The 22,060-nt window shown below is 55.0% G+C and overlaps 1 protein-coding gene across 4 annotated transcripts in view; it reads left to right on the plus strand.

Moving 5' to 3' along the window:
- The window catches only part of SFXN5 (sideroflexin 5), a 110,245-nt gene extending 89,771 nt beyond the window's left edge, over positions 1-20,474 (plus strand). For 2 of the 4 annotated variants that reach the window (XM_081069405.1, XM_081069406.1), the window contains exons 13-14: positions 2,033-2,150; positions 17,331-20,474. In XM_081069405.1, the coding sequence (XP_080925531.1) occupies positions 2,033-2,150; positions 17,331-17,408 (196 nt within the window). In that variant the 3' untranslated portion in view covers positions 17,409-20,474. The remainder of the gene's footprint in view (positions 1-2,032; positions 2,151-17,330) is intronic. The other 2 variants (XM_081069407.1, XM_081069408.1) reach the window with 2 other exon arrangements.
- The last annotated feature ends 1,586 nt before the right edge of the window (positions 20,475-22,060 follow it).

A 22,060-nucleotide genomic window follows, 5' to 3' on the forward strand; every position in this document is an offset into this window, starting at 1 on the left:
CCTGCCTTCCACAGCCTCTTCAGAGAGCCGGGGCTCTGGGCCCTGTGTGCAAGTCTGGAGAGTGGGCCCTGTAACCCACCTCTTTGTGCTGCTGGAGAAGTAGATCTGACTTGAAAAGGTCTCAGGGCCCGTCTCAGCCCCTCTATGACTTGCATGGAAGCCCAGGAGGCCTTGGGCTGAGTCCATGGCCCTTATGAGGCATAGCTGGAGGAGAGGGAGAGGATGGGGGCACCTGACTGAGGGGGAGGTCGGATGGGCTGGAGCTTGATTTAGCACCTTTGTCCTGCTGCTCTCGGTCCTGTGGAAACTTCCCTCTCCAATAGCTCCACTCAGGCTTCATGGAACAGCTGGACAGATCCTGGGGTCTGGGAAGCCCTTCCACCGGGAAGGACTGGAGGACAGCCCCGCCACCGGGACCCCTCTTTCCTTAACATACCATAACGTGACAACAGCAGTAACAATGCATTTACGATGGCCAGGCGTTTTACTTGCACAGAGTTGATAAGCAACTGGATCTTATTGGTCCCTTAGCAGAAACACCCTGGGCCAGGGTTAGTCAGAAGTGTGGTCTGGGATCGCCTGTTTTAGACTCCTGGAGAGTTGTTTGAAATGCAGATTCCCAGGCGTTGTACCAACTGAATCAGGATCTCATGGGGGTAAGGGGCTCTTGGGAATCTTCATTGTGAACCAGATGCCTAGACGTGAAGTTTGAGAACTACTGCTCCCAGTGTTGCTGTCTGCTCAAGGCCAAGGGCTCCTGGGATTCTTGTCCCAGGAGGTGAAAGTGGTGTGGGGTTTACCTGCCGCCCTCCACTGGGGCCCTGCCCCCAGGAAGGCCTGCTTCTCACCTGCCTGTGGTCACAGCCAGCCCTGTTCCCAATTATATCCTCTTCATGCCAGGAGCCAGTCACAATCATGTGGAGGCTGAGCAGTGACTGAGGTCAGATTTAGTGCCCACCCAACACCCTCTGGCAAATCGTGCAGTCCTCCATCCTGCTGGCACCTCCCGCCCAGCCCTCCCAAAGTACAGTGCTTGGTGGTCTTCACTGAAGGGCCTGCCGCAGGACAAAACACGTAAAGCTCTGATGGACAACAGGCGAAGTTGTATGTGCCAGCTGGTATGGCCCCCACTCTATCTGGAGAGCCTGTTTTGTCCCTGAGCTGGGGGACCCAGGGCCTGGAGGGAGGCCTTTCATGCCCCACTCCTGCCTAGGAATCCTACCTCCAAAGTTTGGCGTGGGGAGTGGGTGCCAGCGGTGACGTGCTGCTGCTGAAGCTGGCAAAGGGTCCTGAAGGTGGGGACCAGGAGCAGCACGGGGTGACGGCACTCACTGGGAGTCGGCATCCAGGCAGCAGCCCTACTGCCTCCAACAAACCTGGCCTTGGCTTTGGACAAGTCACTGCTTCTCTCTGTGGCTCTTGGATTGAAGTGGACGAGGTGTCCAGTGGGGTGTGTTCTGTTCCCACACACAGAAGAGGGTCAGCCCCTTCCGGCTGAGCATATGTGTGTGTGTGTGTATAATATATGTGTGCATGTGCGTGTACGTGTGTGTATGTATGTGTGTGCTTCTGTGATTATATGTGATTTGTCTCCTCTCCTGAACTTGGCATCTCCTCTGGTTTGTTTGCTAGTTCATTACGCGCTGCTTTCAAGGGTGATTTTACTCTCCTGTGTGTCCCCCCAGGAGCAGGAGCCAACAGCCTCCTCTATCTGCCCAACATGTGGCCAACTTTGCACAGGGCTGGGCACACGTGGAGTGCAGGAGGGGCCCCTACAAGTGCTCATTTATGGTTTATGGTTGAGTGTTCAACCAGCAGTGTCCTGCAGGGTAAGACCTGGGGAGAGGGGTGCCAACTAGGGGAGGCCCCAGAGATAGTATTCCACCACAACTATTTAGCTACGGGCTGGCACTGGCCCAGAACCATGCTACCCTGGCCCTGGGACTCTGAGTAGGACCCAGTGTGGTGGCTAGTGGCCTGCTCACCCTGTCTCCAGGTCTCACAGGGCTGCCTCCGTCTCTCTCCCCCACAGGACGGCTCTCCTGCAGGCGCGGCCCCGACTGCTCCTCCCTGTCCAAAGCCTCGTGTGCCTGGCAGCTTTTGGCCTGGCCCTGCCACTGGCCATCAGCCTTTTCCCACAGATGTCAGAGGTCAGTGGGGCAGGGGCTCAAGGGCAGGATGGGAGGGTACAGTTTGGCCATAATTAACAAGTACTTATTCAGTGCTGCCTCCTTAGCACTAGGCTAGAACCATAAGTGAGACTGACCTCTCAGAGCTGAGGTCAAGCAGTGAACAAAACAATGAAATGGGGAATAGAAAATGAAGGGTGAGGAGTGTTAGGAGGGGACCAGTTCAGCTGGGTGTGGGAGAAGACAGTAGGGGGCCCAAACCGAGCCTGGAGGGAAGTGGCGTTTCCTGGGGCCTGGAGGATGGGCTAGAATTGGCCAGGTGTGTAGCGTGGACTGAGAGAACACATAGGCTAGCGTCAGCTGGAGTGAAGTTTCTGAGGTGAGGCAGCGTTCCACTTGTTCCACGAGCTGAGGAAAGTCTACCTCTCAAGCAGAGAGTGGAGCAAGGTGAGATGTGCCAGGTAAGGCAGCCTGGGCCCAGCTGGTGCCGGAAACGTGGAAGCCAAAGCAGGAGGGCCAGTGTCATCAGAAGGACTGTGGAAAGCAGGACCACAGATTCCCGATAGTGAACGGTCCCGGGGCTGTATTGTGAGGCTGGGTTTGAGCTTTGGAGGAGAAGGAGCCATCAGGAGGCTGTGGCGAGCGTCCAGCGAGAGATGATGGCAGCTTGGACCAGGCTGTTGGCAGTGGGCATTGAGAGAAGTGGGTCCTTTCAGAGAGAGTTAGGAGGCAGCTTCATCGGAATAGATGAACTGCATGTGTGGGAGGGAAAGGGAGCCACAGGACAGGCGCCCAGCTCTCTGGTTGTGAACAACCAGGAAGCGGTAGGTGCTATGTAACAAGATGGAGACACGAGGAGGGGCCGGATTGATGGAAGACAGCGTGTTGTTGAGTTGGGTGGACATGTGGGGTTTGAGGAGCCTGGGGGAAGTTGGCCCTGGGTCTGGGGGACAGAAGTGGGGTCACCAGCATAAAAACAGGAATGGAATCGAGGGTGCTGGGTGGGATCAACCAGGCAGGGAGGCTGTGGAGAAAAGAGGGCCCCGGACAGGGGTGGTGTCTAAGGATGAGTGAGCAGTGAGGTAAGGACAGAGCCAAGTGGGATTCAGGGGTGGTGCGTAGGCTGACCGCAGAGTCAGACACTCCTGAGAGGTGAAGCTCTGTGAGGTGGAAGCATGTCCGTTAGTTTCTCAAGCAGTGAAGGCAAACCTTGTCCCGAGGGGCGGGCTCAGCGGATGGGCGAGGAACCCAGGGGGCAGAGCGAACGCTAGGCCCAGAGGCTTGGTGCCAAGGAAAAAAAGAGAAACAGACCCTCACTGAGGTGTGGGCTCAAGAGACTTTTGTTTGTTTTTCCCCTTTTTAAATGGGAGAGTGGCGCTTGTATAATGCAAAAGGGAAGGCACCAAGACAAGTGGGAGGAGGAGAATGGGAGAGCTGAGTGCATGAAGGGGGCGGCAGAGCACAGACAGGGATTCATGGGACTCACCTGGGCGGGGAGAACGCCCTCCCTACTTGAGCCATGGGGAGGCGGATGCAGTCCAGGGGTGGTGAGGCCAAGGAAGTGGTTCTGAGAGCTTCTGGTTGGTGTCCTTACGACTGAGTGGGGAGGAAGCAAGAGGGTGGGGAAGGGGGAGGTCCTAGACACTCAAAGGAGTGAGAGGGAGAGACAACTGACCAAGGAAGTCAGAGAACCTCGTGGGCAGTGCAGGGGGGTCAGCAGAGGGAAAAGCTGAGAGAGACACAGGCCTATGGCTGTGACCAGGGCCTGTCTACCCAGAGGTGATGGGAGCCAGCTCCTGGAGGGGCCACAGGGCTCCCTCAGCCGGTTTCCTCCAGCTTGGTGGGGCATTCGGGACATTGATGGGCAATCAGGAAAAGCAGCAGACGCTGGAATCTTAGCTGGGGGGTGGGAGGTGAAGATGGGCAAGCCAGCTGGTGGGAAAGCAAGGTGTGATGGAGAGGCAGGCCCGGGGGTCAGAGAGTGAACTTGGCATTTGGAGTCACTGAGCTCGTGGGCAGATGGAGGCTGTGGCCAGAGATGGGCACTGCTGAATTTGCGATTGCAGGACTGACCCTGCTCTGTCCTTGAGAGAAACGTGGAGGGAGGGATACTGGTTTCCAGAGGGAAGTCAGGGAAGGTGAAATGAAGGGGCCTGGGTGTGAGACCTAGACTGTGAGGGCTGGAGCCCAGGGTCTGCAGGAGGAGTTGGTGACCCTGCCTGCAGCGTCGTGGTCCTAGGAGGGTAAGGACTGGCGTTGTTTCCCTCCACTGAGCCCCCAAGTTTTCAGAGGAAGCTATGACTGGCTGGCCTCCTATCTTGGGGGCCAAACCACACTGGGGCGGGAAACCTGGTGTGTGATCAGTCCCTACAGTTACTGTCATGTCCACAGGACCCAGCCTTGTCCTACAGCCAGAGACACCCCTCTGCCCTCTCCCCCCCACCCCCCGTAAAAGCTGCACAGCTGTTACCTGATGCCTGGGGAGTCCAGAGGGATCCCAGGGCTCCAGGTTGGCTGGACATTCTGGAAATGGGAGGGAGGGCACGTCTCGGTGGTCTTGCCATCCCCACCCTGGGCTGGGCTGGGCCCGGCACTCCCTGTAGCCGCTCTGTTTGTCCAGTTGGGCTGAGTCCGAGATTCTAAGCGAGGGTCCCAGGGCCCTGTGCGCTTGGGGGCACCCCTGTGTTCCGAAGCTTCAAATAGCTGTCATGGCTCCACGGTCTGCATAGGGGAAGGACCCAGGGCCAACCCCACAGTACAGAATCAGAGACTATCCCTGCTGGAAGGGCTTTCTAGGTCATCAGTTTACCACCCTGCTGGCTCTGCTGGGGAAATGGAGGCCCAGGGCAGCCAGGGGACCAGCCCAAAGTCACAGAAGCCAGTGCTGATATGGGAGGAAACCCCAGAGGCCACTCCCAGTCTAGAGCTCCAGGGAAATGCTGCATTTGCTGCTTCTGTGGGACTTTCTTCCCTCACGCCACCACCTGGCCTGCTTGCGGCAGTGGAGAGAGGCAGAGCTGGGGGCGCCCTGAGGTGGGGAAGACTCAAGGAGTGCTGTGGGTGTTTGATGGGTGTTCCTTGGGGCAGATCATGGAGAGATGGCAGGAAGTGGTCTAAGTGAGCAGCCCTGGCCTCACAGAGGCTCTATGTCTAGGTCCAGGCTCCTCTCTTCCCCCTTGCCTGCCTCAAAGAGGCATTGTTCTTCTGGGTTTCTAGCCAAAGTCCCTCTCATTGCAACCCAGGCCTCTTCCTCTAGACTGGGGAGAATTCAGTTATTGTATAGTAAGTCTGTTCTTAGGAACATGACTTACAGAGCCCCCTCCTTACCTGTATCAACCCCAGTAGGATGCGGGCGGGCCTGGGCATTATGGGGTGTTTTGAGGCCTTTCTGTGGCCTACAGCACCAAGGCCATCAGCCACTTGCCTGAGGGGACCTCGTTCCCCCATTCATCCTCCCAATGAATTCTTTCTAACAAGGCACAACTTTTGCTGTGTGAGGATCATGTCCCAAAAGCCAGTGGGATAGGCCACAGTAAGTCTGGGCTTGCTTGAGCTGACCCAGCTTTGCCAGGAGCCACCAAGGTTGTCCACAGGAATAATCGCTGGAACATGAATTAATTAGGGGACTTGGAGATGGCGTTTAGGAACTGGTTCCTCGCCTGGCTGGCCTGTGGTGATTAGTGTGGGGTTTCCAACCTACTAACCCCAGAGGTTGAGGAAAGAACTTCAATCCCTGCATGAGAGTTTTGTCTGCTCTTTTCAAATCAGTGTTTCTGCCTATTGAAATGGTGTTAATTTTAAAATTAAAATTGCAAATAATAGTTAGCATTTGCCAAGCATCTATTAGGCCAGGCAGCATGCTGGGAAACTCTGTATACCTTGTGTTAAATCCTAGTGTCCTTCAGGTCCCAGATGTTATTGACTGTCAAGGGGTGTCCAGACAGACATGTGTGTCTCTGGCTCTGGGGAGAGATTTTGGCTGGAGACATGGAACCTTAGGTGCATGGGGGGAACTGAAGCTGAGGAAGGGGTGAGGTCACTGAGGGGGGAAGGAAAGGTGTAAAGAAAGGGCAGGGGCAGCCAGGGCAAAGGGAGAACCCCAACTGAGTGGCTTCATAGACGCTGAGGACAAGGGCATTTCAAGGCAGAGGGGGCTCTCTGCAAGTGAGCTGCTGCAGAGGGACCAGAAGGAGGTGATGAAACTTGGAAACGGTGATATAGCCAGACAAGGCAGCCTACGAGGCAAAATGGTAGTCATGTTTCTCTCTTTGTTCAGAGAAGGGAGCTCAGGGATGGGAAACCATTGGAGAACAGCCAAGAAAGTTTCATTCACTTGGTGTTCTGTAAATTGGGGATTGGGAGCCTGGAGAGAGGGCAGTAATGGGGTCCCTGAGCCCAGTAAGTAGAGGGGCCTGGTTGTCTAGGAAATGGGGGTCCTGAAAGTGTCAATCCTACAAGGTAGATCCCCATATTATTCCCTGTTTACAAATGAAGAAACTGAGGCACATCAAGGTGTAAAGCTGGTAACAATGGAGTGAACTCTGTACCACAGAAGGATTCTGTCACCCTCCCCTGCCCACCTCCACCTCACTATAAAATGAGAAGGCCCAGGTCTGAGCCCTAGATGGCTCCCCGCTAATGTATCAACAGGACCATTGCAGTGCCCTCCACCAGCCCTCCTACCCATCATTAGAAATTTGTATCCACCTTCACAGGGACCTTCTGGAGTGCGTGTTCGTTAGCCTTTGGTCTCTAACCCAGCACTTGGGGCAGGGAACTTCCTTAGGAACTTGGGTGCGAGAACAGGGGCGCAAGGTGTGGCCTCCCTTCTGGGCCCCAGTCCCATCACCATGTAGGGACCATGGGGTCTGCCCTGGTGGACCCTGTGACCAGCCCGTGTAGGCTATGGGGCACTGGCCAAGGCTGACTCCGCTAGGCCATGCCAAGCATGGATGAGCCCGTCACACCCAGAGTCTTTTCCCTACCCCACAGACACTGGGTGCTTTCCCCTTCTTCCTGCAACTGGTTGGGCCAAGGCATAGCCCTCAGTCTCAGGGAGCCTCTCTTTTGGTAGAGTGGACAGAAACCCAGTAAACAAGAAACATCAGGTGATGGTACAGTTACAATAAAAATAAAGCAGAGGGCTGTGCTAGAGCTTCCCTGGGGCAACTCGAGGTCAGGTGAGCTGTGGAGGCCTTCATGGCATGGTGGGGCCTGATTTGTGGTGGCCTTTTGGCCCTGCACTCCCTGGAGACTGGGGCTCTGGGTTCTAGGCAAATGTGGTCATTTGATAGAGTGCCAGTTCTCAGCCTTACGGACGCCCTGTGTGTTGAAGGAGGGAGAAAGGACTGTTGTCCCGAGGAGATGGGACATAGGAAACACACACCACCAGAGTCTACACATTTGAGGTGAGAAGTTCCTGCTGGGGCTCATCAGGGTGGATGTCCTGGAGGAGGAGTCATTTGTAGAACAGCTTCACACACACACACACACACACACACACACACACACACCCCACATACCACACACACATACACACACCACATACCACACACACACACACATACACACGTGACTCTGGCACCTCGAGGGAGGCATCCAGGGTCCAGTCTCCAAGCCCACGAGCTTGGCTGCCAAAAGAGGCTGGACCAGGGGATATGACTGTCCCCCCAACTCTGACAGCCAGTGTCCCCCACCTGGGAGCGCTTCTAATCCTGTTTAATGAACCTCATGTCTCCCCAGAGCAAGAAGCAGTACCTTGGCCAAGACCCTCTCCCCACATCCCTGCCTTTTTCTGTTTCTGTCTGTCTTTGTGCCTCTTTCTCCTTTCCTGGATTCCTCTCGGGCTCCCCGCCCAACCCCATTCCCCTCTCTTTTCCCCCACTCTTCCCCTGGGAGCTCGGGGGCTGGGGAACAGGGCTGCACATACAAGCCGGAGCCATTGTTCAACAATCTGTTTTTGTCTTCATCTTGTTGGCAGGCGGCAGGAGAGGAGCAAAAGGTTAATGAGGCACTGTGCAGCGGGATTACCGCGTGAACGGCGAGCGGCGGGCGGGCGAGCCAGCCATGGTGACAGGGAACTAATTAGGAGCAGTTTAACAGGAGGAAAAAGTGAAATCTCCTCTTCACCAACTGTCAATAATTAGCTGATTTGGTGAGGTTGAAATGTGTCCACAGGAAAAGTTGGGGCTCTTTTGTGAATGAGTGAGTCTTGGGGGAGTGGGGACTCTGCCCTGTCCCTAGGTAAGGTTGGGGCTGAGGGTCCCCCCATGTCCCCCAGAACTGTCCTCCTCCCCTCGTGATGGCATTCCTTAGCCTCAGCTATTCGTCTGACCTGGGTCTTGGCCTCAAAGATCTCCATTTCCCCAGCCATAAGATAAGGTGTTGGAACTCATTTTATTCCTGGCTCTGCCCATTAGGGTTCTGGAAATGAAACCAAGAGACCAGGCCCTGGTCCTCGATTGGGAGAGCTGACAGTGTGGGCTTTGTAACCTTAAGTCAGATGCTGACCCTCAGATGTCTTGACTGCAGCATGGGTGGGCTCTCTGAGAGCCACCCTCTTGGGCCAGGCATGGCACAAGAATGGTGCCAAATGGTGAATGGGTAGATCCTAGCCTTCCTCAGAGCGTCATTCACTCAGCTCCTTCTGGCCTCCCCGCAGCAGTAAGGGCTGGGATAGGAAAGATGGGGCGACGTGCTTCTGGCTGGGCTGCAGGTGGAAGAGAGGGCCCTAGGTATTTCTGTAGGGCTGGGGCTGTGCAAGTGTGTGTGTCTCTCTTCCCCGTATCAGCTTTGCAGGGGTCGAGTGGGAACCAGGGGTGAGAGTCACTAGCAGCCAGGGTTGTATCATATTGGGCCTGTTTGCCCTGCAGTTGTGTGTTCATTGGCTTCTGCCCTTCGGTTTTCTGTGACACATCAGTTGGGGAACCCCTCCCATTCTCCCTCTGCCCCTCCAGCTTTTGTCAGACACCTTGACTGGAAGAAAAGATGTCATCAGAGCCCCCAGGGCTTCCTTCTTAGAACCTCCATGGCAGCTCTGCCAACCACCACCCCCGCCCCACAGCCCAGTTCCTCCTCACCTCATCTCTAGAGGGTCTACGAGGGCACTAGAAGCATGTTCTGAGAAAGGCACAGGCCCTTCTCATGTCCTTACACCATTTATTCTTAGAGGCCAAGCCCTTGCTGTAGATGAGGTACCTGAGGGTCAGGCTCAGCCACTCCTATTCTCCCTCCTCACACCTTACTTGTCCCTTCTCCCCCTCCAGCTTTCAGAGCTAAGAAACAAAGAGGCATGCCCTCCCTGTGTGGGAAAAGAGTATGGGTACTCCCAGTGGGTATCAGCACCTCCACCACGTCTCTGCCCTTCACCAGCCTTGAGGAAAATTATGGTTTTGCTGAACAAACTTGGCTGGTAGTTGTAACCTACCAGAAGCAAATATCTCCCTGAGCTTGCGTCTCTTTCTCCAAGAAAGCATTTGAACTCCCAACCAAGAATTCAGATGAGTTGGTAATGAGCTCAGGTCTTCATTCAAACTGTTCTAGAAATGACACCTCCTCTAGGAAGTCCTCCCTGATGTGCCCCAGCGGGAACTGTCTCACCTCACACATGTAGCCTCTCGTGGTGTGTTTCCTGTGTCCCATCTCCTTCCTTGGGACAATAATCCTGTCTTCCTCCCTCAACACATAGGGTGACCCTAAGCTGAGAGCTGGCACTCTCTATCAGTACCTAATCGGAGCATGGCTTACCTGGGCTCACCTTGACGGTGGTTCCTGCTTTCTCATTCTTCCAGGGCTAATGTGAGGCTAGAGGCAATGCCTAGGGGACATTGTGTTCCTCCGAAGTCCACAGGTGTTCACCATCTCCCAGAGCAGGGGCCTCTTCCCCTCCAATCTCAAATCCATCTCCTACTTTGCTTGGAGATGTTTGTTTGGGGGTTTTCTCATTTACTAGTTTAATCAGTCCCTACTGAACTCCAAAGTGAGCTATTTTTGCTATCAGAAATCTGCCGCCTCCCCGCCCGCTGCTTTCTTGGAGTTTGCCCACAGGACCCCCCAGGAGGGATGGATGGGAATGGCAAAGCCACTTGGAGCCCAGGAACGCCAACGCCACCTGTCATGTTGCCTGTTCCCTACCCCACACCTGCATGTGCACACAGGCCCACACTCAAGCACATGCTCGAATATGCACACACATACCCCAGTGACAGGCCTCAGCAGGGCCACCTCTCAACCTGTCTGTCCCTCCTTGGTTGTTTCTGGGACTTTCTAGAACATCTAGATGAATTCAGGATAGGGAAGGAGGAGGCTTGGTTGTACAAAGCTTCTACTGAGAGGATTAAAAGCATCGATAATGTGTGAAGTGTTTAGAACATGCCTGGCCCACAGCAAGGGCTCAGCCTTGTGAGCTGTGAGGAGATGCCGGCAAGCAAGACCAGGCCTGGTCGTTAGGATAACCATGGAGTCCTGCCTTCCTTAAGCAGCAGGACATAGGTTTTCAAGCCCCCAAAGGGCTCTCCTATCCATTTCTTGACTTATCCTCATCCCAGCCCCAGGAGGTAGAAAATCTTCCCATTGCACATATGGGAATATTGAGGCCTCTAGGCTAAGGAGGACAGAGAATGATTCTGAAATTGGTCTACCAGAGGGCACCCACGAACAGTGCTAAGCTCCAAAATGGGGAGGAAGTCTGAACATTCACTGGGTGCACATTGTACAGGGGAGGTAGAAAAATATTAATATAAGATAGGATTCCTGCACTTGGGGAGCTTGGTTTAATTTTATTCGACTTTTATCGAGGACCTATGTTGCACAAGGCACAGGGATACTGAGCTGTCTCAAGTAGCTCACACTGAGGTAGGGGACCACTGCATTCACAGATGGTTAGTGTACAAATTGGCCTACGACTTGGGATGTGATGGAGATGGAAATAAGTTCCAGGGGCATCACAGGTGGCAGCATTGGATTTGGTCTGAGAAGATCGGGAGTGCTTCCTGGAGGAGGCAGACTTAGAAGATTAGGATATCGCTGGACTCAGGCCTCAAAGCCTAAACATACAATGTACTGGAAATGGAGAGCAGCCAGCAGGTGAGGAACCAGGAGAAAGTTCCAGAAGGCTTTGAGTGTTCAGCCAATGAGTCTGATATTTATTGGGAAGGCAGTGGGAGCCCAGAGCCAGCACCAGGGGCCTACTCAGGGGTCCAGGTTCAGGCTTTGCTCCTCATCCCCAGCCTAACACCCCTGCCCGCCACTCAGGGTAGCTTCCCAAAAAACGGGGCCTTGGTGTGTGTGTGTGTGTCTGAGCAGGACCTCAGGCCTGCCCAGCCCTGGTGAGAAAGGCGGGGATGTGGCTGCCCAAAAGGCAAGTTGGTTCCAGGCCTGGCAGAGGCCTCAGGCACACAGGGTCAGCCAGATGCCAGCCTGGGTGTTGGACCCCATGTCAATGTCACCACCTGCAGACTCTCAGAGTCCCAGACCGTTGGCCAGGAGCAAGAGGCTGCTTTGAGTGGTGTCATAAGGTCACACTGAACACACCCCAACCCCCAGCCCTGTGCCTTTGAAAAGGACGCAGAAAAGCCACCAGAAGAAAGGCAAGGAGGAGGAAGTTCTTTGTAGTAGGTAAAAGCCCCTGAGAATGGGGCTCAGGCCAGGGATCCAGTTTCCTGTTTACGTCTCAGCACCTTAGCTCCAGGTTCAAATATGTAAACTATCCTAGCCGCTGGCTGCAGGTGTGTGCTCCCAGGCTGCAGAGGCAGAGGTGGCCCCAAATGCATTCCTGACTCTGGCCCCCCACCCAGGATGAGCCAGGAGACAGAGGCAAATAGCTCAAGGTTAACCCTTCCTGTACCACAAAGGAAGGCCTTCAGGCTGCTCTGGGGGACCCTGGGGCCAGCTGGGCCTGGGGTCCTCAGGGGAGGCTGGGGACGTGGTACTAGAGATGCTGCTGCACGTTGGCTGCCTCTGACCTTCCATGCAACCAGAGTCCCGGGATGTGTGCTGTGAGGGACAGCAGAGCTGGGCCTGGTCTGGAGGATGGGGTTAGGGCTAGGGGTTAGGATATCAGTGGGGGCAGCAATCCAGATGAGGCTGTCTGGGAGCGAGGGTGCAGGTTCTGCCTCAGAGGCAGGGAATGCCAACAGGGCAACACTGCTTACGTCGTAGCAGAGTGGGCATGTTCCCAGCAGGGGCTTCCCACGTCTTCCTGGCATCCCCCGTTCTGGGGAGGGGGGGTGGTACCATCAGCAAGTGCTGATTGATAACTTCAGCTTCCTTGCTGGTGCCTGCAGCCCCCACCCCAGGGCTCCGGCTCCCCATCCAAGACACCCCCTTCCCTCAAGGGCCCCTGCTGACTGTCTATCAGGTGCCTGGGGAAAAGTCCATCAGATGGATCTGGGGACCCTCAGATTCCTGCTTGTCCCCCACGGGCATTCTGGGGCTGGGTCACTCCTCTCTGTGGCCACTCCTTGCCCAGCCCCCTTTGTCCGATCACCTTCTCCTCAAAAGGGGCCCCTCAGAGCTCATTTGTGGTCGGAACCAAGCCGCTGGCCTCGGCCCACTACCCTGGGGCTCTAGCCTTTGCTGAGCTGGTGCTGCACCCACTCCGCCCACTGGGTCTTGGCACCTCCTTCCTTTCACAACCTGCCCTGGAGCCACCGCCCCATTTATTCTGCGGCCCATGTGGCGCATACAGCCAGCTTCTGCTCCTTACCCGTCAGCCCCTCCCCCCCAAATAGCAGGCAGACCCCAAGAGAATAGCACAACCCTTTGTTGCTACCTCAGGGACCCCAGAGTTGGTTAGGGCTACAGCAGGGCACTCCATTGCCCTCACCCAGGACCTGAATCACATTCGTTTACCAGCAGTGCCCTGGATGTGATTTCCATGGAGGAGACAGCACCCCTATCTCAGGCAGGTGATCTTCAAGGGTGGGGGAAGGGGCAGCCCAGGCATCCCTGCCCAGCCCTCCTCGTTAGCCCAGTGGCCATGCGAGGACCCCTGGTAGTCCTGACACCCATGAGACTTCAAGACACCCCACCCCCAGCTGTGGCCAGAGAGCTGGAGGGGTCTTCACCAACGGCCCGTTGAGTTGGCCCAGGGCAGAAGTGAGAGGCTGGGACTGGGGTCAGTCAGCATTGAGTGAAGTTTAGGAAATCTGGACTCTGGAGGTCACCAAATCCCGATACCAAGACCAAAGCCTCTTGGCCTTCTCTGGGACCACCCAGAAAACTCTGGTGTCCATGCTGCCTGGTATCTCTCTGTGGCACCCTCTGTCACTGCTTCCACTCCTTGGGCCGGTCCCCCAAGGCCACCATCATGGGTTTGTTCCCTCCGCCCACCCCTCAGTGTGCCTGTTCCCCAGGCTGGCACCTTCCCTTTCCATCTGCTCTCCTGGGCAAGCTCCTCCACTCCGGGGGCTGTGGCTGTGCTCACACACCCTGGGCTCATTCCCCTGCCCAGACCCCTTCCCCGAGCTTCAGAACCTAAGGTCTGTCTGCCTCTCAGATCTCTACGCCTGGGGGACTCAACATGGCCACACCTGAGCCTGTCCCCCTCCCGTGTCCCCTGCCTCTGAGAATGGCATCACCAGCCTCCCAGCTCCTGAGCTAGAATCAGGAATCATCCAACGCAGTCATCCATGACACCTCCCTCTCACCCCCACATAGGATTGGTCATCAACTCCTATGGATTTCATCTTCAGAAAGGATCTCCAGCGTACACCCTCCTCTCAGCTCCACTGGCAGCATCAGAGGGCAGGACCTGGCACCTGTCTCTCATTCCCACAGCTGCCACCTCACCCCTCTAGTCCGTCCTCCATACCCACTGCCACCAGAGAGACCTTTCTAAAATGGAGCCCACCCCTGCTCAGAATCCTTCCATGGCTCCCAGCTGCCCTCAGATAAAAGGCTGACACCTTCACGTGGTCTACAAGGGTCTGCCTGTCGCAGCCCCACCTCCGCTGCCACGTACCTCATATGCCCGCTATTGCCCACTCCAAACAGGCCGTGCTAGCCAGCTAATGCTTTTCCCTTCATCTAGCAAGCTTTTCCTGCCCTCTCATCAAAATCCCCCATTTTCTTCCCAGCCCACCTCCTCTGAGAAGCCTTCCTTCCTTTTTCTTTCATCAGTACACGGGAACCCCCGACCCCTCCCCAGTTTCCGAGGCACTTTGTTTCTCTCTGGGAACATGTGCTCTCCTATCTGACTCCTCTCCTTGACTTTGAGCTTCTCAAGGGCATGGGCTGATCTTATCCATCCGTGTGTGCCCAGCCTCGGTGTATGGAGTTGGCAGCCATCAACACCTGCTGACTTGAGGGCCGATGGCATTGAAATGAGAGAAGAAGCCTTGAATGCCAGCTCTGTCCCCAAGCCCCTGCTCCTGAGCGCCTCAGTCACCTCCCCCCCCAGAACCTTCCCACTTCCTGCATCTCCCCCATGCTTCCCTCCTACCTGCCGCCCTCAGCACAGTGGGGAGCCTGGGAGCCCTGGGTCTGTGACCGCCTCCACTGGAAGGGTCCCCCCGGCCAGTGCTCTCCAGGGAGTGGGCCGAGTGGGCCCTGGTCCTGGCCTGTGCTCCTCCATGTGGTGGAGAGCAGCGTCTCCGATTTTAATGCGGGCCTCAGTGCTTCAGTGAAAGCCGGCATGGGAAGTTGCTAATAATGGCACTAAAATAAAATATGCTACATCTGTTATGGGTAGCAGAACAAAATTAGCTGCTCACACCTCTGACATCCAAGATGTCTTAACTTAAAATACTCCTTGGCTTACTTTACATCATTTACTGATTATATTTAAAAGAAATACAATTTTGCAATTACTGTTCTTTCCAGCGTGATATCTATGCACCATTCTCCTTTTATGTTTATATATTTCTCCTTCATTAGTGCAGTCTGAAGGGTGATTAGGATTCTTCAAACATTTTACAGAGGTTAAACGTTGATTAAGATTTAATTATTACTGTAAATAGCTTGGAATGACATATGGTGCAAAAGCCTGACATATGTGCATTTGAATAAATGAAGTGCTATTTCCCAGGATGCCTCAGTAGCTGTTTAACAGCTTTCCCGAAGGGTTATGTTACACCTCATGGTAAGATTGCTGGGATGTTATATTTTGTTGGTTTTTGCAGCTGAAAGCTAAGAACAGTTTTCCAGTTTTTTAAAAACATTGAATATTTTAAATACCTAAATTGTTTTGCACAAATTTTTGCTAATTTGTCTAACTAGGTTAAACATTTTCAAAAGCATTTAGATTTTTAAGCGTGGGCGCTGTGCATTGTGTCAGTGGCAGCATGGGGACGAGGGGAGCGGGTGGAGTGGAGGGGCCTCTGAGGCCAACAGAGGTGGGGACAGAGGAGGCGGTTTGAGGAGGGGGGTGGGGAAGAGGCCCAGGTCTCCAGCCGAGCTCCTGTCTCTTTGGCCCTCTCACCTGGTCAAAGCCTGGGTATTGGGGTACCAGGGACTACAGGAGAAGGGGCCCCCTTCTCCAGGAACTCTGGTATGCCCACCAGTTCTCATCCACACCACTTCCCTCTTGTCTGGCCTCTGACATGCACAGCCTGGGCATGACTGAGCTCTTCGCAGGCAGAGCTGGTCTGTGACACCTGCTGGCTAGGCCCCAGGGTCTCTGGCCGGAGCACCATGGGGGGGCAGTGTGGGGAGCTGGGTTGGGGCAGGGGTTGATTCAGTTCCATTTTATATGGGTTGAGTTCAAGTGCTTGTGAGACATCCATAGAAAGATCTAGTAGGCAGTCAGCTGTGGGCCTGAGGCTCCCGGGAGAAACGTGGCTGGAGACTCCTCCGAACTGAGAGTCACCAGGAAGATTGAGTCACCCAGGGTGTGTGTACAGGGAAGCGAGCCCAGCCAGACTGAGCCCTGGGGACCCTGAGAAGTGTCCATTAGATGTCACAAAAAGGGGAACAGCAGTGACCATGGAGAGAAAGATTTTTGTGGAGTGTTGTGGGAACACAGGCCAGATTTGCTGTGGGTTGAAAAGTCTGTGGAAGGTGAAGAAGTGGAGACAGCCACTGTAGACAACACCTTAAAGAAATGTGGTTGCTGGGGACAGCGGGCAGTAGCTACAGCATGACGCAGGGTTACGAGGAGGTTTTCTCAGACGGAAGGTTCTGGTCTGTGTTGAAATGCTGATGGGCAGGAGTCAGTGAACTGAAAAGATGGGAAAGAGGGAAGACAGTCAGAGAGTGGGCTCCGGGAGTGAGCAAGGGGGAGACAGAGCTCATGGAGATCTGCTTCTGAAGGAAGGGATTGTTGCTTTGGGGGAGCAGGAGGGCAAATGTAGAGCAGAGTGTGGACACAGGAAGGTGGTGGGTTTGATGATGGGACCCCGAGGGGTTCCTTCTGATGCCTTCTACTTTTCCTCTTTGGTACAAAGAAGGCTGTTCTGCTCAGGATGAGTGGGAAGCTGAGCGTTTGGGGTGGCCTCTGTGGAGAATGGGACGGAGAGGTGACCGGCCATGTGGCCAGGGTCCAGGGATTTGCCTGGCCACTGGGAGGGTCCAGCCAAAGTCAAACGGTGAATGTTGCATGGCCTCAGATGGTCAGGTTCAAGTGGAGACAGGGTGGCTGTATGATTGGTTTCCTGCAAAGTGAACTTCTGCCAGTCAGGGCTGGAAGGACCTTGGGGCTAGGGAGTGGCTGAAGTGATGGGCCCTTGTGTCCAGGTTAGAGGGGGAGGATGTGAGATGTTGGGAGTCTGGAGCCTGAGATTTTGGTAGTCTACAAACAGGCGGGGAGTGTGAGTGAGGTGTTGGAAGGATAGGGGACTATTGGGTCCGAGAGAGTGAAGTTTGGCTATAAGGAGTCTGGATGGTGACCAGGTCCAGGGTGTGGCCCTGGGAGGCAGTCTGTGCAGTGCAGTGCAGTGGGCAAGGTCATTGGAGATGAGGAAAACACAGAGCTCAGAGACCAGGGTATAAGATGTTCACCCCCATGGACACGCTGTCAGAGGAAGCAGCACGACCTGGGCGGGAAGGGATACTGTGAGCCCCTGGGCAGGAGGGCAGAAAAGAAGGAAGATGTGTCATTAGAGGGCACATGTGCCAGAGTGCTGAAGTGCCAGAGGCAGGGCGGGGGTGGGGGGAGAACTGTGGGCTCTAGGGTAGTCCTAGCTGCTACTCCCAGCTCCCCACTCGCCTCTTCCCTCCTCTGTCCCCTCACCTTGCCTCCCTCTATTCTCACTCTCTCCTCAGATCGAAACATCCCAGTTAGAGCCTGAGATTGCCCGGGCCACGAGCAGCCGGACAGTGGTGTACAACAAGGGGCTGTGAGTCGTGGCCGGCTGGCCTGGGGACGCAGCGTTGTCCAGGCCAACAATGTGTGGGCAGGGAAGGAGGATTCTGGGCTGCACCTGCAGGGAGGGGCATGCTGACCCCACCAGTCCTGGGCCACCTGGGGTGGGGGGGTCTCCATCCACAGTGGTAGGGAGACTAATCTATTCACATGTTAACATAAGGGAGAGGAATTCTGACACGTTTCCTATCAAAAATAATCAAGTGCATTTCTGGGCCTTACATGGGGTTGTCAAAACTCTACTCCACACGATTATGTGTGAAGCTAAAAAATTGTAGAGTGCCCACGGGGTAGAATTAGGATCCTTTTATACTTTGTGTTTTTTTATTTTTATTTTTTATCAGAATCAAGCCTTGGTTGCGGCTGCCCAGACTGCTAGCAGGTGGACAGTGGTGGGAATAAGAGTAGTTCTGGAAGCTGGTTGGTTTGGTGGCTAGGCTGGTAGATTTAGGATATTACTGTGGCCAAAACCAATGTCTCCCTGGGCTGGGCAGGGGTAGTGAGGGGAGGGGAGGCAGTCTACACCTCACAGGACGAAGCAGCTATGACTAAGTTCCTCAGAAGGTGGCCCAGGAAATGAAGGAGCACTGGAGACCTCTGGAAGTTTCCATGGGCATCTGGCTCTGAGTTTGGCCGGCCTTCATCCATGCCACACTTGCAGAACCAGTTCCTTTGCATGAAGCCCAGTGATACACTGGGGCTGGTGTTACCCTTCATTGGAGCCCTGATCCTTTCGAGGCCCCTGAGATGACCCCAGCTCCAGGCAGGAAACCCCAAGAAGGAACAGTGTTAGGCCAGAGCCACGGGCACGCACTCTGGTGCACTTCTGCACTATGGAAGATCCTCCTTTTGGGCACCACCTTTTGGAAGATCCTCCTAGGCTGGAAGCTGGGCGTTGGGTCTGGCCCTGGGCTGACTGCCGTCAGAGGGGCCTCGCCAGCCCCCGATGATTCCTGCCCCATCTCACTGCTTCCTGAGCAGAAGGGTCTCACACCTGAGAGTTTGGAGGCCAGATCTCTAAGCACCTATCAGAGAGGAAGCATCAACCCAAGAACGGCAGGCCTCAGCTCTGGCACGAATGGGCTGCGTGACCTTGGACAAATCCACTCCCTTCTCTGAACTTTCACTCTCTGCCCAGAACCAGAGGACTGGATCAAGGGGTTCTCACCTGCTCTTCCAGCTAGACCTTGTCTTGGCCTGTCCTGCTTAGATACTGGTCATCCCAGGCACCTCCCAACGTGGACACTGGACTGGGAAAGGGGTGGACCCCTTTGGGAATGACCAGATGTTGGCCTCAGAACCTGGACCTTGCCTTTATGTATGTGACCCCACATCCTGGGAGCATTTGACCTTTGCCAAACAGTTTACCGTTCCGAAAGAGGAGGCCTGGGCCTGAGTAGGGGGCCACACCCGCATGCCGCCTCTCACCCTGCACTGGCCTTGACGCTGTTTGCTGCCGGCTGTCGTCTCCTTTCCATTTGCAAGCCGGGAAAGAAGAGAACTCTTCAGAGGAAAGCAGGGCCTGAGGGGGGGGTAAACAGGGTAACCCCCTCATTGGAAAGGCCCACAAAGGAGGCAGCATGGGTCTCAACGCACCCCTCACCTGACCCCATCTGGAAGGAGCCCTCGGCAGCCACAGGGCCTCCCCTACCCTGGTGACTCTACCTGGGGAGAGACCTGGCTGGAGGTAAAGACGTGCACATGCAGGAAAAGGCAGGTACAGGGCAGCAAGAGCGTGGCCGCGGGCAGCTCTCACTGCCGTTAGGGTTGGGGGAGTTGTGGTGAGGTGGATTTCCGCAGGTATTGACACCAGGCATGCCCCTAGAAGTCCTTGCTGCCGTCACCTCCTAGCCAGGCTCTGGCCTGAGGGCCCCCCACTCTCCCAAGGAGCAGCCCACCCACTGCCCATCAGGAAGGAGAGAAGGCAGAGACAAGCTTGGAAGACAAAACAGCAGAGGGAGGGGGTGCCGTGGTATTGGAGGGGCAGGTATGTTTTAGCTGTTCCCGCCATAATGTGAGTGTGCCAGGGATGGGGGGCTGGGTATATCGGGATCCTCTTTTGCAAAGTTCACTTCAAGCTCACCCTGTCCCTCGTCTCATTGGGTCTTACTCTTGTGCACTTTACCTTGGGACCAAAGCTGTCCACCCCAGCTCCACTCCCACCCCTTTGAAAGGCCTGGCAGAGATGGGGTCTGTCCGACTCCCCCTCTGTGCCGGCTGCCCCAGCCCAGCCCCAGCCCTGTGGCCTCTTCATCTCATAACCTACTTCCATTGTCTTTGGATGATTTCTGGTCATGCTCCCAAATGCAATTTCAGGTGAGCTAAGGGATGGTGGTGGCAAAGGGTCCTTATAGCTTAGGTGATGGTGACAGAGATTCAGCAGGCCATGTTGCGAAGCCCTGGTCTGGCTGTGGAAGACACCGTGAAGAGAAACTTTCAGCCGACATCCATCCTCCACTCTGCTGAGGCCAGAAGAAGGGAGGCCTCATGGGAAGATTGTTTCTTGCCTGGGGTGGAGGCTGAACCAGAACCCACAGTCAGGGTGGGGCTGGCTAGCCCCGCTGTGCCAGAACACAGGGCATATCTGCAACTGGTTCCCCAATCCTGGTGTATGTGCCCAACCCTACTCTCATCATTTCAGACATTTCCAAAGGCTTCTCTACTTCCAGTGGGATGCGCTTCTCCCACTTCCAGTCAGCAAGCTGAGTGTGCAGGGACCAAAAGCCCAAGATGTCAAGATGGCTGCTAAGTCCAGATGGCTGACAGACCCTTTCCACTTCCTGATTGTGAGTGGGGGGGGGGGGGTTGTTTCCTGTCCTGGGGCTCCAGCCTGGCAGAAGGGTGGGGTTCTGAGAGAAGAATCCAGTGGATAGAAGCAAGGTGGTTTCCCAGCCCTGGATCTGTGTGAATGAGGCACCAGTACACATGCCTTGGCCATATCCAGGTTACTTTGCAGTGTCTTTTTAACCTCAGAAAATTTCTCAATCTCTGTGATTTATGTAATACTAATGAACTGTGGGCAATAAATGATGGATTTAAAGCATCAGGGTTTGGCTTTGTGAATTGTGGGTGGGAGAGGTGGGGGCACTGAGACACAGTGGGAACAAGCCAATGGGCTACCTGAGGATTTTGTGGGAAGGTCCCTGAGAAAGGTGCAGACCCAGGGAGGCTCAGAGGGAAGGAGAGACGGAAGGATGGAAGAGCATGTGAGGGCAGGAAGCAGGACAAAGGGGGTGAGTTGAAACTCCGCAGAAAGAACCCCCTTTACAGAGCTGTTGCTGAACTGGAGTAGGTAAGGGATTTTGGTAGATTTTCATACTGATTATATCCAGGGGACTGGGAGGGGGAGCAGAACGGGGGGAGCGGGTATTTCTGGACTTCCTGGGGGCCAAGAGAAGCTCCATAGGGAGAAAAGGTTTGAGCCAAGTGGAAAGGTACCTACTGTCTGCAAACTGCTCAGCACAAGCCCTGGGAACTGTTCCTTCCTGACTCCTCCATGGGCTTTGGCTGCCTCTTGATAGTTCAGGCTCCTCTTCTTCCAGGCAGTGCCCAGAGTTCCTGAGGGAGTGAGGCCAGGCCTCTTCTCTGTGCCCTCCAAGCAACTTCCACTCCTGCAGAGAGAAGCTGATGGCCTCCCAGGGCAGGGAGACCATGCAGGAAAGGTGAGCTGTGAGGTTGAGAACAGGCCACCTGGGTTCCAGCCCCAGCTTGGCCTCAGCACGACTGACTTCCAGCCACTTGCTTTATTCACCCATTCATTCGGTCAGATGTTTGTTGAGTATTTTCTCTAGCAGAGCCTTGGTGTCCTTAGCTATAAAATGTCAAGAATAGCATCATTCGCTGGACTGTTGTAAAGAGATCGGAGACACCAGGTGAGGAACTCACCCACTCTTCTCTTACCCTCCCTGGTATCAGGGGCGCTGGGTAGGAGGGAAAGGGATGGGGGAGGGGACTGTTCCCAAAGCGATACTTACATACTTCCCGGTCAGGAGGCTTCTGGTCTCTGGGGAATTTCTTTGCTAAGAGCTCCACTAGTCACAGCCCCCATCGGGTGGGGTTGGGCGGTGGGCGGAAATCCTTGACTCTTGGGACAGATGCAAATCCTTCCTGGGAGCTGTTTGTTGTTTTTAGCTGGTCTGGGGGCTCAGCTCCTGCCCAGCCCAGAGATCATTAACACTCCAAGAATGTGGCTTCTCCTGGCCCTCTCCCCACCTGCCGGCCCCTAGGGCCTCCCTCCTCCTACTCAGGCCATGGTTAGGAGAGTCAGAATGCTAAGGGATGAGGGCAGTGATGAGTGACCCTCTCCCAAGGCTCTAGGGAGCCCGATCTCATTTTCAAATGGAGCTTCCCTTAGTCTTCCGGAGCTGCTGCTGTTCCTGCCATCTCACCCATCCTGCCACTGATTAGCCCCCAAAACAGGAACCTCTTAGCCACTCCCTGCAAGGCCTAACCCCCACGTTCCCATGCGTCCCTGCAATACCAAGTGTCTCTCAGGGCAGTGACTGAGAAGTGTTCCTTCTCCATGCCACACTCTGAGATGAGGTAGCTGCTGGCAGCCTTGTCTAAGGTCAGAGCCTGACTCCTTCCCCACAAGGACACCTCCTCAACCAGAGCAAGAATCTAGGGCCTC

This window comes from Rhinolophus hipposideros (genome assembly GCF_964194185.1).
Source record: "Rhinolophus hipposideros genome assembly, chromosome: 12".
In the NCBI taxonomy this organism is placed as follows: Eukaryota; Metazoa; Chordata; class Mammalia; order Chiroptera; family Rhinolophidae; genus Rhinolophus; species Rhinolophus hipposideros.